An 18,524-nucleotide genomic window follows, 5' to 3' on the forward strand; every position below is an offset into this window, starting at 1 on the left:
GCCGTCTTCTTCTATCAGTTCTCCTGGTGATGATGATAGATTTTTATGGCGCAAGGGCATCTACGGCCAAAGAGCGCCATGGCACAAGGTATTTTTCATTTCTCAAAGTGGGGTCGAAGACTCATTTTCGAAGCATTTCACCCATTACCAGTTATCAGTTATCCTGCTGCTTCAGCTCACGCTATCTTCAGCAACGAAAAAATTCCCCGGTTAACGTCGTTCAAAAATTGCCGATGTTGTTGTAGTTGTTGCCTCAAATACGACGGCACATACCCACGGTGGGGGATTGGCCAGGGTTTGGTGCAGATCCAAACAGGAAAAAAACTCATCCAGGTTTATCTTAAGTGGCTCGTAAATATAGATGAATCTGATAGAAAAAGAAAATCACGAATTTTGAGAGATCTTAGAAATCGGAATGAAAATCGAGGAAACAAAGCGGTGTGGGTTGAATAACTAAATTTAAAAGAATTAATCAAAAAGAAAATAAATTTGAGAGGAAAGTAAAGGCATCGAAAAGTTAACACAAAAACCTCCCCGTTTCAATAATATAGTTGTGAAGAAGCTGACACACCTGCGTAATGGCATGCCCTTTGACGGGTGCACCGAAGGAGAGGAGGACAGGAAGAGTAAACGGCAGCCCTAATTGAACGAGAGGATTTTGCAAGAACTGAATTCTCCGCGGATGTTTTAAAAATTTGTTCTGACTTCGTCATCTTTCATTAGATTTTTCTCTTGTTTCTCTTGCTCCTCTTTCGTTATATTTGGTAGGGGTGAGCCTTTTGGTGCGCTTTTGAACTACTTCCTCAATCCACAACTAACCACTAATCGTGAGTACACGCATTTAGCAAGAGGTCTGCAGAAAAAGCATCAATAGAAACAATTAAAAAAAATTCAAACGCGCTGTAATGGGACAAGCGGATAATATTGGCTATGGCCATACACTTCGAGGGATTAGAGAGCTTCAGGAAGTAACAACGTAATCGTAACTTTAAAAAGAATGAGAACTGTGGTCGCGCAGTGATGAAAATCGAGGCAGTTGACCTCGTGGGCCATTTCGACGTATAACTTCAGGACAACATAACTTGCAATAGCGGCAAATGCTTTCGTGTATATAATAGCGCGCAGAAATGGCCTTACGGCGAATCATAGCGCCAGCGTTGGCAATCACAAATGAAAGGAGATGCATATAAGCAGCTACCGTTAGAATTCAGTGCATGTTTACGACAGTCATGGATAATTTTTTCAATATAGCGGTCTCGCGGTTCAAAAGAAAATGACGAGAATGCATATTATGTGCCTGAAACCCGCGCTTATTGGCCTTCTGTCGTTTCCATTCCTTGCTTCCTTCCTGATTATGACTGTTTTGTGGTCAGGAATATGTACGTTTAGGTGCGCAACAGCTCTTTAACTGCCGCACCCATTGAAAACCCGTTCTATGACCTTCTCTCATTAAGGAGTCGACACCGCTTGAATTGTTCTGAGAGTGGCGTCACCTCATGCCACGTGTACGAACTGCTTGTGATTCGTGACGTCGACGTTGAAGTCGCCAGCAAGTACATATGGAGAAGTGCAGTTGAGACCGGTTAGGGAGCGCTTCAATTTCATGTAGTTTTCCTGAGAGGAGTTTCGAGGCGTTTGTGGCGCCTGGTCCTGACCGCCCGTGGCCCCCGTCGGCGACGAAGGGAGCACAAGCGTAAGCACTGAAGTGGCGGGCAGCTGAAAAAGCTAACTAAGGTGTGAAACGTGACTCCGCAGCTTCAGGAGTACTTCTCAAGCTTTGCTCGTGCTGGTGGTGGTGTAAATTCAGAGGCGAGATGAGACCTTCAGTGCCCTTTCCAGAACTGCTCCGCATGAGACACTGATTTGTCATGATCATTTCAAAATTAATTATCTGAATTGAGCTTATGTCTTGATAAAATTATACTCTGGCCTATATATTGCGCACATAGAAGAAAAAAGTCACCGACAATACCTGAAATAATTTTTGTTGATTGAGTGTACGCTGCAATGAGCCAGAGGCAAAGTATAGATAGATCAAAGTTTTTATCTGGGTTTTTATAACTAATGTGTCTGTTTAGGTATTCACATTTATTGAAAAGCCATTGTGGTGGCTCAGTGGTTACGGCGGCCAGCTGCTGACCCGAAAGACGCGGGTTCGATCCGGCCGCCGCGGTCAAATTTTGAGGGAGGCAAAATTCTAGAGGCCCGTGTACAGTGCAATGTCAAGGTACGTTAAAGAACCTCAGATGGTCGAAATTTCCGGAGACCTCCACTAAGGTGTCTCTCATAGCCTGAGTCGCTTTGGGACGTTAAACCCCCATAAACGAAACTAACACTAATTGAAACGTTGCCCTACTTAATATTTGTAACTAGAAAAAAGGTAGCCACAGACATCACTGCAATCGATTTGCCTCTGTCAGAAGTCAAGCTTTGTATTTTTGAGAATGGCGCCAGAGTTAAAATGTGTGCGCTTTCGCGCGTGTGAATGGTTTAGAGCTTCTATGTGCACAGGAGTGAGTGCTCATGAAAGTGCCTGAGTCACAGCTTTCTTTTTTGTGGAGCGTTTATGCATTTCTAGATTTAAAAAAATTGCTGCTGGTTTAGCATTGCTAACCAGGAAATATTGTGCGAATTCACATTTTCCTATGTGGATACTAACGCCACGTACCTGAAAGCGCGATTGAAAGCGCGCTTCCTTTCCTTTCGTGACTTGCGCACAGAAGAAAGGCGACGAAGGCTACGACGTGAAATGCACAACACGAAAGTGTGTTGCAGCTTAACGCTAGGCGTGATAGCGTAGTTTTAAATACTACGGCCTTTTGATCCCACACACTTGGTGCGGCCCTTATAAATCTAATGCTACAAGTTGCAGACGCGAAGAAAGTAACTTCGCAGATATATTATAATCCACGTTGCGCAAGGACACCGGAACGATACCCTTGGACCGTTTTCGACCGATCTGCATCTGTACTTTTCGGAGTTAGTATGGTGTGACCAATGTAGAACGTGCGAGGCAAAAAGCCCATGTCACAAGTTGGACTGAAAACTTCCATCAAGGCAGGTGCTAAGCTAGGCCGTAGTATCCAAAACCATATCTATATCGCACGTTCCTTGTTAGAGACAGTGTCAGATGAGGTCAGTCATGTGGCTGTTAATGAGATTGATCTGACAAAAGCTTTTGATAAGCTGCGTCATGATTTTTTTGTTTGATACATTGGAAAGTGCAAACGTTGTACGTCTTGCTTAAAGGCATAGAAATATGTTAGAAATCGGCCACTACAAGACTGGTTTTAAATAAAAAGTTTACCAAGCCTATTCCGCTTAAATCATCTATTCGACGGGGCTGTCCGCTATTGCTTTTGTTATTCGTTGTATATCTTGAGCCTCTATGGCGTATTACCATCAGGAAAACAGCAATTGGCAGCTTCTCACTACAGGAATGAGAAAGTAAGATTTTGGCTTGTGGTGATGAAGTAGCTCTTTTCTAGTATGATAAAAAGTCCTCTGTGGCGTAATATCATCAGGAACATAGCAATTGGCAGCTTAATTCTCACTATAGGAATGAGAAAGTAAGATTTTGGTTTGTGCGGATGAAGTTGCTCTTTTCTAGTATGATAAAAAAGTCTGCTCTCTTCATAGCCCGTGCACCGATGCGCCTTCACGTTATTCATGCAAAACCAACTCACCGAACAGTTCGTGCTTTCAAGGAATTTTGATATGCCGGCAAAGTAAGAGCTGGATGCTGGTGTGGCTGCGTATGACAGTTGCTGGATGCGACCTGGTTATATCATGCTTGAAGCTTGTCAGGTTGGGTGTACTTGTAAGAAATAAAGAAAAAAACTGCGGCGATAGCGTAGTGCTCTCGGTGCAGTGGCCAGAGGGGCCAGAGTAGTGGATTTGTTCGCGCCGCCGTGGGTTCGAAACCCAGTCGTGGGAATACTTATTTTATTTCTCCTGGTATTTCTCCACTGTCATTCAAAGTCTTGTTGATGCCTTCCCATTTCCCGCATGGCGTGACTATCTTCAGAGATTTAACCACACAGCCGCATATTTCAGGTTATGAGGCTAAAACTGCTTTCGCATTAAGAATAAGAACTGATTTACTACATTAGGGGAAGCCCGATGTTTTGAACGATGTGCATATGTCAGTTGGCGCCCGTACAGCCCGAATTGAATTTAGTCTTTAGGAAAGTCGAAAATACACTAAAGCATGACTTGCGTGGAAGAGAAATGTTCTGGCTGCGAAAAACCGACATTTTGTCGTTCCCAATTTCGTGCCATCTTGGCAGCTTATCATAGATAAGTGAAAAGAGCACAGTAACGGAAAAAAGAATAGCTTCTGATGGCCGTGATGCTCGCGCTCACGACAGTAAAAGAAAGGAGGAGCAAATGATTGGGGGCAGATAGCGACAAGTTCGGGCAACTGGCGATTTCCTCGGTCTGGAGGGTGAGCCGTTATCGACGCTGTCTTGATGCAGACGACGTCGAGAGAACCAGACCCTCCAGAAGGGGAGCAGACGACGCAGGTAGAGATAAGGCCCTCTATGAGACGCGCCGCGACGACGCGGCCTGTTTAGTGAGCGCCGCACCATGGATACCGGCCGGACGGCGACCTGCGCGCGTGATGAACGCGAAGCTGGCGACGGTGTTGTGGTGACCCTCGCGGATGTCGAGCGCCTGGGCGTGGCGCGGATGAACGCCAACGCCCGGGGCTACTACCAGAGCGGGGCGGACCAGCAGCAGACGCTGGCGGAGAACACCCGGGCGTTTCGGAGGTGAGTACACCATCCACGACGGGAGCCCGGCTCCACAGGTGCTGAGTTGCCCTGCTCAAATGAAAACTGAAATAGGTAAAAGCGTACTTGGCTGAGCTAGTCGGTACATTTCACAGGAAAGGGTATAGCGCAAAATAGACCCGACTGAATGGGTGGACAGACACAAGCGCTGTGAAATGTACTTCAAAAGGGTACTTGTCTGAGCTAGTCGGCGCATTTGACAGGACACGGTGCAGCGCAAAATAGCGGACATGTGCCTGTTCGCTGCTTTAGTCTGATTTTGCGCTGCACCTATTTCCCATGAAATGGGTAATTCGGCCTATAAACTTTGGGCAATCGTTAGTCCTGAAGGAAATTGAACCCGTGCCGTCCTAATGCGAACGCATAAAAGGGACTTACTCGAGCGCGGCCCCCTCATGCTTTCGCCTGTATTATCTGTTCTCAAATTGATTCCCAGGTTGCTGATGATGACCAGCTTTTATAAATGACATGCTTCAAAATTTAAGGACCGAGAGGCATTAGGGGTAAGTAGGCACTTGCATGCAGTGAATAGAAAATGAAAACTGGTTTTGAAGAAATTAAAGCGCAGTAACTGTCTCACTTCTCAATGGGCACCTCAACTACGCCGTGAAGGCAGGTAGAAAAACAGAAGACGAGTTCCCTTTCTCGGTTGGATCAAAAAAGTTTTCATTCTTACTCCAGAATAATTTCGACCACTTGGGGATCTTTTAACGTGCACCGACATCGCACAGCACATGGGCGCCTTTTGCGTTTCGCCACCATCGAAACGTGGCCGCCGAGGTCGGGTTCGAACCCGGGTACTCCGGCTCAGTAGACGAGCGCCCTAACTACTGAGCTACCACAGTGCTCGAGTGAACATGTTTAAGCAAAAAAAAAATTAGAACTGAAACAAACGTCTCTTTATTTAGTGCTACAGAAGCGCAGCTTGTTGGGCAAGTTGGTGCATGGTACCAGGTAGAGGAACCAGCGGTACAGGGCGCGTCCTGCACCGCTGCTTTCTCTACCTGGTAGATTATAAGAAGTTTGTTTTGTGGAAAGGAGAGGCGCAGTAATTTCGTTACATTCTGTGGACAGCTGAACTGTGCCATAAGTGAAGAGATGAAGGAGGGAGTGAAAGAAGGAGAGAAGCAGGTGCCGTAGCGTAAAATGACAGTATACAGCCTATACGGAAGATATAATCCCGCGAACACTGGAGCCTAACAGGGCGCTATCAGTAAGATTAAAGCAACGCAGCTAATCATAAAGGAAAAGTTTCGCCTGCAACACTACTGACAGAATGAAAGCAGTTTAGAAGAACTTCTTGTTGGGATAGTTGGTGCATTGCTTTGAAGAACCACGCTGCGCATTCAAAAGAGACAAACACAGAAAAAAGGCCAAGAAGCGCTCTTGCTATCTTTCCGTCTTCTTGGCCTTTTTCCTGTGTTTGTCTCTTTTGAATGCGCAGCGTGGTTCTTCAAAGAATGAAAGCAGCTTCGGTAAGAGGGCTTAGGCGATTTGAAGATTAAGGCGAGTTGAAGTTCGAGCGAGGCAAGTTCAAGGGAAGAAAAATGAAGTGATTGGAGGGGAGACGGGGAAGTAAACTGACCCGCTCAAGGCATTTTTTTCTAAAACGTGGCTGTGGCTGACACAAGCCTGAAGCGGGCTTTCATCGGGAGAGGCTTTTGTCCTGAACTGGTAGCAACGCGGGTGTTGATATTGACGATCACGAGCTAGTGGCCATGACCTAGAAAATGTTAAGACCTATCGTAGTCGTACGCAATAGTCAGGCTGTGGAGCTCGTTAAGCCCGTAAAAACACGAGGAGTTAACTTTAGAGCAATTTTGGAATACTTGTATAAAATATATTCCTTCAAAGGTCACCTCAGCTAATGCTGCACTTTAGGAATTTTCTTACAGTTAGCGTAAAGGTAGTGCTTCATATCTATTTACTACTTTCTCATTTTCAACACTGTAATACAGTCTGAGACAAATCAAGCATAAGAAGCCTTCATACGTTGCAACTGCTTCAGGTGAAAAGTTCTGCGATGCAATCCAAATGCACTATTCCGTCCTCCTACCAGAAATATTTTTTATAAAATATTATGTTCTTCATATCTTTACTCAATAATGTTGGGGACTATTATATGTTACAAATCTCATTTGAGGGGCTACGCCTCAAATAAAAGGGCCAATTCGCTAAAATTTTCATTACCTCAATTTATTTTTTTCGTAATCCTTGGGCGATCATGTGTCGTTTTGCCGAAACATAGCGATTATGCGGTATACGTTTAGAAAAGCACGTCTGTTTGATGTGTGGTCGTTAAAAATTGTGGGTGAATCCCACTTCCAATGCTGCCGGCACGTCACGAATTACGTGGGTTTTCCACAATGTAGCACCACCGTCAAACTAGAACCGTGAAGAAGAGAGATCAGACGATCACAGCTTTCGTTGCTTGTAGTGCTCATTTCTGCGACCAAAAGCAAATGCATATGATGTCCCAAACGAGGAAAGCATAGAAATAAGCGTTAAAGATTATCTTATCAGCTTTTGTTTCTTCTGCGACTGCTTTCGCGCATTCCTCTAGCATATCGCAACGAATGACAGTAGAATGATTCTGGTTTTCTGCACATGAATCTTGATACACTGAGGAGTGCAGTAAAACTCGTGTTTTATGTATAGGACAAACAGTTTTTTAAAGTAATTTTTGAAAGAAACGTTTTTGTGTTGATATGAATGCTGTAGTTTAATTTCGACAATGATAGGGATCTAAAAACTAGAATTAATAGCTTTCTTGCATATAAAACTATTCAGGGCAGCTCTCGGCCATGACTCTGCAATATATGAGCTTAAACCTTCGTGCTATTGCTAGTTGTGCCAGACTTCCTTGTGTGCTCGTTCCGAAACACGAGAGAGCCGAGAATGATTAAACCAATTGCGCAAAATTGCTCGAGCACCATCCGTGGCCACACCAGAAGTAGAATTAATTGAGCATGCGCGGACATAGCAGTAGTGTCGGTGGGATCCTACAGCGACAGCTGTTAAGGGCACATTTCCGGCTCTGCGCAGTCGGCGTAAAGCTGGGCCACACGGATTACGGATTGGTCAGCATACAGAGGCCGTACGCAGTACGTCCCCACAACACGCCGCGCTGATTGATCCGCTTGCAGTGACGTCATGCATGACGTAATTGCAACGCGACATAGCAACGGCGCCCGCTGACTGGCGCGAACACAATGTACGGGTGGCAGCATACAGGCGGCATGCGCACAGTATGAAGACAAATGAAAACGACTGCACGACGTTATATTCAACAGCGAAAACAGTTGTCGCTGAATCGTGCCTTAAGCAGTGCTAATCCCCCTGTTAGTTTTTTGAGCGCAATGGCCTTTAATGCCGCATCATTCGTCGCTTTTAAATGTGGTCCATTAGATCTGGCTAAAAAGACACAGCTAGCTTGTAGCGAAAAAATGCTGTGCTAAAAATCCATATCGAACACAGTGTATTAATTTTTAATTTTTGTCGCTATGCTTGAATTAGAATACGAATGCTTTCTAAATGTGCTAGGAGTGATATTTCGAACATTGTTACAAGTGCAGTAGTAGTAGTAAGTGGTTTTATTAAAAATAATAATAAACAACGAAGGAAAATATTTTTGCTAGCCCCGGCATCTGCCATCAATACTGAAGCACCTGAGCTGGGGCAGCGGAAGTATAGGGTAGCAGGCAGAATGGAGAAATGAAATGAAAGAGGTGAGGGCACAGGAAGAAAGGAGGTAAGGTATTGAGGTCGGGGTTTGCGTGAGCTCCACTGTGCTTCTGCAGAAGTTCACTCGGAGAGCAAGGGTAGCTGCACTTTCAACTGCGCACATAGTCAAAGGGTCACGGGCGCCACAGGATGCCATACAAACGACTGCCCGACTTTTCTCGAGCCCGCACGCAACTGCGGGCAAGCAGTCACACGACCGGCGTGTACATCAAGAAATGCATTTTCCGTCCGCTTAGCATAGTTAATATACATTATAAATGTACTAGAAATATACATAAAAATATAATAAATATAGAATAAATACATAAAATATTAAAATATCCAATTAATACATGAAAAAGATATTCACTTCGGCTTAAAAGAAGGTGCACTAGTCGGATGCACCTCATAATACTGATCAATGTTGTCAACAGCAGAAGTAATGACTGAACTTCCTAGAAATATAAGGAAACAGACAATCCCAGAGAAAACATGTCATCAAAAAGCCCATGACAATGAAGGTCTCGCGACGGGACCTAAACGGGAAAGATGTTGCCACACAGGAAATGCCGACGGAAAGCGACGTCAGCAAACAGGAACTGCTCCAACAAGCATGATACTTGGCTTGGCTTATATATACCCGCCGAGAGGAGACACATTATCTTGCCCGGTGAGGCGCTCTTTGCGCAAAGACTGTGGGCCCTCAAATTGTCGCAGAAGTGTCGGAGTGGTCGCGTTCGAATCTGCGGTCTATCTAGAAACGAATTGTTAGTCGTAACTTGCTTCAGGCACCAGTCAGGAGTCGAACTGTCAACCAAAACATACATGGGCGTCTATGAAAGACGGTCGGCTCCTCCAGTCGGGGTCCTTTTCGCTGGCATGTTCGGGCCCGGAAGCGCGCATGGCGCCCTTGCCGGCATAATCTTATCACGATGTCACACGCAATTTAAATAAGCGGTGATTGTCTTTCTGCTGGAAGTTAGCATAAACGAATGGACGACAGAAAAGGGAGTTTTCACTGTTCCCGGAAACTTCATCTCGAGCACTAGGTTGTTAGACGGGAGCGTCAAGTATGCTGTAAATATGCTTACGCGGACTACCCAATTGTTAGAATTCAAGTATACTTTGACGAATTAATTTTGTATTCACGAAAGCACATTTTAAATACATTGCCAAAATGCAAATGCCATTTTCCCGAAATGCGATTTCCAGCTCCAGGTTGTTGAACGGCAGCTTGCAGTGTGCTGCAAACATGTGTACGCGGACAGCTCATTCATTAAAATTGAAGTATACTTTAGATGAATTAATGTCGTATTTGCGAAAGTACACTTTAAATACATTGCCAACATTCAAAGGCCATTTCCCGAAACACGATTTCGAGCATTAGATTGTTCTACGGCAGTTAAAAGTGTGCTTCAAATATGGTTAAAAGGACTGCGCGTTTCTTAAAATTTAAGTATACTTCAGACGAATTAATGTCGTATTTAAGTACACTGCTAGTACATTGGCAAAATATTAAAACCACATACAAATTTTTTCACGTGTTTGAAACGTGCTGGAAGCATGCTTTAAGCGACGTATTTTTGGAAAATCATAAGAATATATTTCGAATACCAAGCATAAAATTTCAGGAAGCATTTATGGCATATTTTTAGCGCATTCATGAAGATATAATACGTTTCAAATCATTATAAATATCCCGCCGTATATTCCAAACGTATTAGTTTTCGATAAGGGCTGTAATGTAATCGAATTCATTAAACTCTGTTTTTATGGAAATTAATTAAAAAAATACTTTGAGGAACCCGAAGCAATTTCAACTCGGTTCGTTATTCTAACGCTCACTAAATTCCGAAATCTTAAGTGCAATACAGTATGCATATAGTGAGATCAGAGCGAGCAATGCAGCCATATACAAAGAGGTACGACGAGAGCTTTCTTTCCATCCGGGAAAAAAAGAAGTGGACTGCTTGTGCAACGCATGTTTCATGCTGGCTCATAGGAAGCCTGCTATTTACCGGCGCATGCTGTGAGAGCACGCCCGGAGAGAGTGGCGTGGTTTTTTTGGCCTTTCCTTCTGTTTTATTTCTGCCTGCTTTGTAAGCGCTGATCTTCGGTTTATTAAGCGAGTTCAAAGCGAACACTTTCCGTGGCTTCTCGCGTGTGCCGTTCAGCCGACGACATTGATAAGCGCTAAGTATCAGTCAACATCGTGCACTGGTATTATAAAGTGATTAGATTCGTCAGATGTGGAGCACGCAAATAAGCGGCCTTGTGCCAGTTTAGAGAAAGCCTGGGTAATACTTCTAACGAGCAGAAAAGAGGCAGTACCATAGCGGTTAAAACTTAACGCAATAAAGCGTGAAAGAGACATGTGTGTAAGAAGAATTACCGGAAAAAAAATATGCTGAAGGATGTAGTCTTGTCTTCGAGGACAAGCAGTTCCCGCCCTTTTCTAAGACCTCGATTGCATTCCCAGCTCGGTTCTGAGCTCTAGTCACATCATTATATCGTCTAGCGCTCAGGCTTTTCGGCCTTTTACAGTTTGAGTGTTAGACGTGAAGAAGGATATATAGCTGGGTGAGTTTGTAATAGCAGTTCATTGTGGCTGGTGAAACGCGAAACAGACGAAAGACGAAGTAGAAGATGTCACACATGAGCGCTGACTCGCTGCCAGCTTTTTATTGAGAAAGACACGCTTTTTATGCAACAGATTCATGCGACACTAAAAAATAAAAAAACTTGCTGCGAGTCAGGGCTCGTCTGTGTCATCCTCAACTTTTTCTTTCGTCTGCTTCGCTCTGTACCACAAACAATAAATTGTTTGGTGTGACTACAGCGCGATGCTTGACCCGGCAGGCCAGGATGGAAGTTGCGCGCATTTTATTACTGACCCTGAACAAGCAACTTTGTTTTTAGCATCGCACGACGGCCTTTTTCAGGGCTCACTCAGGCATCCCTTTGACTTGTAGTGTCGCCACGGGGACAGCGACTTATAAAGAGCCAAAAGCTGCGGCACGTTATCTGAACAGCTAGGGCACAGCTGCGGCACGACAAAGAGCCACTGCATTTTGCCCAACCCCCGCAGGGGGGCGTCTCCAGCTTACAGGCGTTGGTGAGCGGTGACACCGCGGGTTCCCGAGCATCCGTAGGGACATCCCCGCAGGGGGATGATGGTGATCAGTGCATCACCACGGAGCCGAGCACCCGCGCATAGCTGTGCGTGGCATCGCCGTGTCCGGGGAAAAGCGGATCCTGGTGGTTGAGCCGAAGCTGAGGGTTTGGACCTTTAAGGCTCCTCGGCGGAGGCAACACACCACTTTGGCCCCAGCTTCCTGTAGACGGCACCTCCGGCCTGACCCGACCGGGGGAAATCGGCAGTCGCCTTATCCTATCCTCTCCTCCTCTTTCCTATCTTCTTTCTTACAACTTTCCTGTTTCCTCCTCTCTTCTCAGTTTTTTCACTCTTCATAGGTGGCGAGGGTTAACCTTGTGTGGCCAACTACCCTGAGTTGTGTCATATTTGGTTATAGTTTGGGTGCACAGCTGGCGTGGGCAGGGCTTGCTAGCAAGTCCCTGTCCCGTCCGTCCCCTTGTTGGACTTCGTTGTGGGTGGCTGGCACCATGACCGAAAAACTACTTTTTTTGTGGCTCCCCCTTTCAAAACTAGATCGCTGCCTTAAAAGAGGGCGCAACGAAGCAACAGACTTATTCCCCAAAAGAAAACGTTCCCAAAGTTTCATGTGATACATAGTACAATAGAAGAAAACAATTCTATCCCCCTTTCTGGTATCAAAGTGCGTAACTGATGCCTTGAGCCTCGGATATAAGCTATCGAAAATGGCCAGTGGCGAATTCTTACTAGAAATCTGACCATATCCAAAACTCCAAAATCTCGGACATCTTATCTATTGAAGACATCCAAGTCTCCATAAGAGCACACAGATCCCTCAACATCGTCCATGGTGTCATCTCGGAAAACGATTTCATTCATATAACCGAAAAAGAAATGCTAGAGGGTCTCAGCGACCAAAATGTCACAGATGTGTATCGAATTAAAATCCGCAAGGACAACAAAGAAATAGATACTAAGCACCTGGTTCTCGCATTCAGCACACTGCGTACTCCAGGGCGTGTCCGTCCTGGAAAAAGGAGAAAGCAATCATCACCATAAAGACCAAAGAAAGCATTTCATTTAAAGAAGCGAGAAGGCGTTTTGCGCTTGCCAACACACTCTCCTTCACAGCGAAACCAAACTTCGCTGATGTGGTGCGCAGGGGCGTAGCACCACACAGCAGTCCGGCACCTGCCGAGGCCACTTCCACCGAGCCTATGGCAGGGCCATCCACGCTCCAGGCAGGCTCAGTGAAAGCTGCCGTGCCATTGCCAAAGCAGGGAGCGCCGGTCCATGGGTCGGCATCCCGCAGGACTTCCTACCGTCAGGGGAGGCTTGAAACTAACACAACCGCGGCTGCGCGATCCTCCAGCACCACTGGCGAGGTGATGGATATAACTCCCAGTCCGCCTGCTTTGCAGCGGCGGAACAGCTCTCTTGAGCGAAAAAAGACAGACCCCTCATAACGAGCCCAGAGCATAAGTACACGCCTTAGCGTTTTCACCCCAAAAAATAAACATGACTTTTTTAATTCAGTGGCATTGTAGAGGACTTATGAGGAATTACAGTGACATAACACATATATTAGGGTCAATGTTACCCACAGTTTTATGTCTTCAGGAGACCATGCAATCTTGGTCCGCAATATGTGCATATCTTGAAACATTATCAAATTTTTAGACGGGATCGCGAGCTGGCAAATACACTCTTGGGAGGCGTCGCGATTGTCGATCAAAGCGGCATCCGAACTCAAGAAATCAAACTCAAAACAAAATTTGAGGCAGTTGCAGTCAGCACCGTCAGCTACAAAACACTAACAATCAGTTCTGTATACATTCCTCCACATTTTACATTCACACTCCATGATGTACAAGAATATAGAGATGAACTCCCAGAGCCATATCTGGTAGTGGGCGATTTTAACGCTCACTCCCTTTTTTGGGGAAGTGAACGCTGCGACTCTAGGGGGCAAACAAATGAAGATTTTATGCTCTCAAATAATACATATCTTTTAAACACGGAAAATCCCGCATACGGCTCTCCAGCCTCGCACAATATGAGCTGTTTAGATTTGTCTTTTAGTTCACCATCTTTTTTTAATGATTTTAAGTGGAATGTCATTGACAATCCATATGGCAGCGATCACCTTCCTGTGTTAATAAGTTTGACATCTCCACCAGAAATCATCCCAACTAAACTGCGACGTAGGAAGCTGCATTTAGCAGACTGGAAAATTTTTAGAGCACAAGTCAATTTAGAAAATATAGTTTTAGAAAACCGCAGCGTCGATGGGATAAACGAAATGTTCACGAATTGTATAATTACTGCCGCACACTTAGCTATTCCTCAGTCTTCAGGAGTGGTGCGGTAAAAACACAAAGTGTGGTGGACAAAACAATGCAAGGAAGCAAAAAAAAAAACCCAACAAAATAGATCTTGGGGTAAATGCCGCACGTACCCAACGCAAGGAAACCTCGTACATTTTAAAAAAGAAAGAGCCAGAGCTCGCTACGTCCGCCGCAGTGCCGAGAAAGCTTCATGGCAGAGATATGTTTCGTGTATAAATAATGAAATCACATAAAAAAATGTTGGAGCAGGTTCGAAAATTAAATGGAAACTTCTCACCGTTCACAGTTCCTCTTCTAACAACACCTGACACACAAACAAGCATAAGGGAACAGGCAGACATCTTGGCGGAGCACCTCGCTGCAGTTTCCAGTTCGTCTCACTATACGCAGTTATTTCTGAAACACAAAATATAGCCGGAAAACAAAAACTTCCAATAAGGGTTGAGGGAAAGGAACAATACAACAATTTAATTACTCTCCAAGAAATAGAGTACTGTTTAACGAAAAAAAAACCGCAGCAGGACCCGATCAGATATTCTACGAAATGTTTGCCCATCTTTCTCAGACTGCCATAGAGGCAGTCTTGAATTTCTTTAACAAAATATTCATAGAAGGAAAACTGCCTAAGGCTGGGAAAACAGCAGCGATATTGCGTTTCCTGAAACCTGGGAAATCACCAACTTCCCCTTGTAACTATAGGCCAATAGTCTTTACAAGCTGTCTGGCCAAATCATTTGAAAGTGTCCTGAATATAAGACAAACATTTGTCCTTGAATCCCGCGAACTTCTTGATGTCCATCAATGCGGTTATAAAAAGGGATGCTCAACAACAGGCCATTTAGTTCGCCGTGAAAACACAATAAGAGAAGCTTTTATACACAAACAGCGCTGTCTTGCCGTGTTCTTCGATATGGAGAAAGCGTATGATACAACCTGGAGGTTTGGGATCCTCCGCGACCTAGGGGACCTAAGTATCCGCGGCAGGATGTTGAACTGCCTGAATGACTTCCTTTCCGACGGCTTATTTCAAGTGCGCCTAGGATCAACCCGGTCCAGGAGCTTCGTTCAAGAGAACGGGGTCCCTCAGAGGTGTATTTAAACGCGACATTGTTTATTGTAAAAATGAATTGGTGCGAAACATGAAGAATGGATATTAATATCAACAAAACGTCTTCCATCTCATTTACCCACAAAAAGTGCCTCTTGTATATTCTTACAATTTATCAGGATCTCACATAATGAGGGTGAATATGGTGAAATAAATTAGGCCTTACATTTACCCACAAGCTAAGCTGGAACATTCATATAACCAACACGTGTGCAAAAGCATTCAAACAGCTCAGCCATCTCCGTAGAAAACTGTCGGCAGCTCCCCGTCATGTAAAGCTAACCGCCTATATTACCCTCCTAAGGCCCCTCCTTGAGTACGACACCTTCATTTGGAGCCCTCATTAATCATACCTCAGAGAACAACTAGAAAAAAATTCAAAATAAAGCCCTTCGATTTATTTATTCCTGCTTCTCACGCCATTACAGCGTATCTTTGCGAGCTACAGCGCGTATCCTTACTATTGCTTGTCGACGACGCGTAACTTCGATGAAGTTTCTTTTTCTTCTTTACAACGATCTTATAGGAATTGATAAAAATCAGTACATCAAGGCACCTTGTCATCGTTCAAAGCGATTAAACCATGAAAAGTGCATTAGACCCATCCCTGCGCGATGCAACACATATAAATTCTCATTTTTTTCTGTTAGCCTTTGAAGAATGGAATAATCTGCCTCACGAATTCATGGACGACGTCTCTCTTGATATCTTCCTGGAAAACGTAGAGTCATTCTATGTAAAACAGAATTTACAATATTAAAAAATGTTCTGCGATCTCTCGCGCTATTCACCGCGAGTGTTTTTTGTTACTTGTGCCTTTTGACTATCATGTTGACCTGATGGTATTGTATCTCTTCGTGGTTTCGTCATTTTTTCCAGTGTTTTAGTTGTATTCAAATGAACTTTTATGGACAGTCCATGGTATCTTAAACTCACTGTATATTTGTTATCATCCTATTAGCTGTATCTATCTTGCTGCAGCGCGCGTTTTGTGTCTTGTGTATGTTATACTTGATATGCTATTGCTTTGTATAACTGTCCCATTATTTTGTCCCCTCCTGTAAGAGCCTAATTAGGCTTACAGTATGCTTAAATAATTAAAAATAAAAACTAACAAAATAATCCCGATGTCTATGATGTATTCAGTCTATGTCGACGATCTTCAAATAGCTTGCACATCCTCCAATAAACAAACTAGAGACATGGGCAGAAAAATATAGATTCTGGTTCTCCTCACAGAAAAAAGTGGGCGTCCTGTTCTTATTAAAACGAGGTCTACAATTCGACCCCAGTTTACATCTAAACAAAATCGAACTACCTATAAAAAATGAAGTAAAATTTCTAAGCATTACCTTCGACAAAAAGCTGACATTTTTACCTCACATTAATCTTCCGAAAAAGAAAGCCTCTGGGTCATTGAACATACTTAAAGTACTTTCCCGGAAACGCTGTGGTTCTGATAGAACATGCCTTTTACATATTTATCGGTCTCTTGTTTGCTCGACCTTAGATTACGGATGTATAGTTTATGGGCAGCGAGACCATCGTGTCTTAAGCACCTAGATCCAGTGCATAATTTAGGTTTGCGTCATTCCACTGGTGCATACAGGACGACACCCATAAACAGTCTTTATGTTGAAACTAACGAACCACCACATAGTGACAGGAGAAGCTTGCGGACATGCTCATACATTCTATAGATCCGTTCACTGCAGAAGCATCTATGTCATGCAATCGCTACAAAGGGCCCATCTAGTGTACTCTATAACAACAAACCCCATGCTACCAGGCCACTGCTTTTGCGGTTTGAAGAGATGTGCGAGGATATTGGCGTACTAAACACATTACCTGGTGTTGCACAAAGATGAGATCCACTACCTCCATGGTACAGTTTCTCTGCAATATGCGATTTCACTTTTACACACGCCCGGAAGAAACAAACTCCCCAACAACATATAATACAAGAATTTCTTGCACTCGAGGAAGAGTACAGAACTTTCAGAGCTTTTTATACAGATGGTTCAAAAACAGACGCTTACGTTGGAAGCGCAGTGGTACAAGAGAATTGGAATGAAATAGGATTCCACAGTGTGCCTCCATTTTCACTGCCGAATGCTACGCCATCTCTATAGCTGTACAAAAAATAGTGAACGAGAACCCCGGACACATCCTTATATACACATACTCGCTAAGTGTACTTGCAGCCCTTCACTCTAGACTTGCAATCAATCCGCTCCTGTGTGACATACACAACATAAGCGCCATAGCTCAAGGACAAAATATAAAACACTTCTGGGTACCTAGCCATATCGACATAAAAGGCAACGAAAGAGCAGACCTCTGCGCTGCTCAAGCTCATGATAAGAAAACCAAGAAAATTAATATACCGTTCAAAGATTTAATTAACTTAATTCTTCGTAGCATAAGACAGAAATGGCAGCCTGGGTGGATCAACGAAGTATAAAAATTAACTACACAATGTAAAACCAATTTTAGGTGAATGGAAATCCTGCACCCACAAGGAACGCTTTAAGGAAATGATTATCAGCCGTCTTCCTATAGGACACATGCACCTCACACACAATTTCCTGCTGACAAAACAGGATAGACTTGTTTGCGAAGAATGCGGATATGAAGCTATGGTTAACCATATCTTATTCTCCTGTGCAAAACTAGAAGAAGTAAGGAAAAAGTACTTTACTCAATTTTATAATGAATACATTCCTTTACATCCTGCGTTTGTTTTACGAGACAATGCTATTGTTGATATGTCGTGCGTTTTTAGTTTTCTTAGAAAAACTTGATTTTTCGAGAAACTAAATTTTTTACCCACTGGTGTGTTGAATTTTAGTACACCTCAGCCACTTTCTCACCTCTGAGAAGAAGGCTGAGGCCTTTATTTGATCAGTTGGAAGCCTCGAGATCCTTGCCATGGCAAGGAGAGCCGCCGAGGTTACCCGACGCCCTTTAATGTATTTAATTGTACCAATTTCTAAATTTTTTTTTCTTGGTCCTTACGGGGTAGTTCTAACTTTTCGAGCACTTTAAACTACTGAAGATCTTTAACATTTCTATAAAACAACCCAGGAAATTTACCCATGCCTCGAGCTTGACGCATGATGGCCTTAGTTGCCTATGTGCCATAACACCCAACACAACGAACACAACTAACCAGTATTTTGCCCATGGACGTATAAGAGAGGAGAGGCTGTGTGGCGAGTAGAGTGGCGCATTTCAGGTTGGAAATTTTGGCAGAACTTGAGGCTTATATCCCGTCTATATTTGTAACTACTTGGCGTGAAAAATACGCCTACTATATTTTTTATTGTTTCGGAGCAAACAGAGTAGGAGCTACAGTTTTGGAGTTTTTATTTGAAATGCCCACATTTTTCAGCCGCAGATGTTTCTGCTAGCCTTCCGCCATGGGCTCACGT

At 44.0% G+C, this 18,524-nt stretch overlaps 1 protein-coding gene across 3 annotated transcripts in view; it reads left to right on the top strand.

Moving 5' to 3' along the window:
• Positions 1 to 4,475: 4,475 nt before the first annotated feature.
• LOC144121798 (2-Hydroxyacid oxidase 1-like) overlaps positions 4,476 to 18,524 on the top strand; it is a 75,319-nt gene continuing 61,270 nt past the window's right edge. The window contains exon 1 of one of the 3 annotated variants that reach the window (XM_077655195.1): positions 4,476 to 4,775. In XM_077655195.1, coding sequence (XP_077511321.1) covers positions 4,591 to 4,775 — 185 coding nt within the window. In that variant the 5' untranslated portion in view covers positions 4,476 to 4,590. The remainder of the gene's footprint in view (positions 4,776 to 18,524) is intronic. The other 2 variants (XM_077655196.1, XM_077655197.1) reach the window with 2 other exon arrangements.

The sequence above is a fragment of the Amblyomma americanum genome, chromosome 2, assembly GCF_052857255.1.
Source record: "Amblyomma americanum isolate KBUSLIRL-KWMA chromosome 2, ASM5285725v1, whole genome shotgun sequence".
Lineage (NCBI taxonomy): Eukaryota > Metazoa > Arthropoda > Arachnida > Ixodida > Ixodidae > Amblyomma > Amblyomma americanum.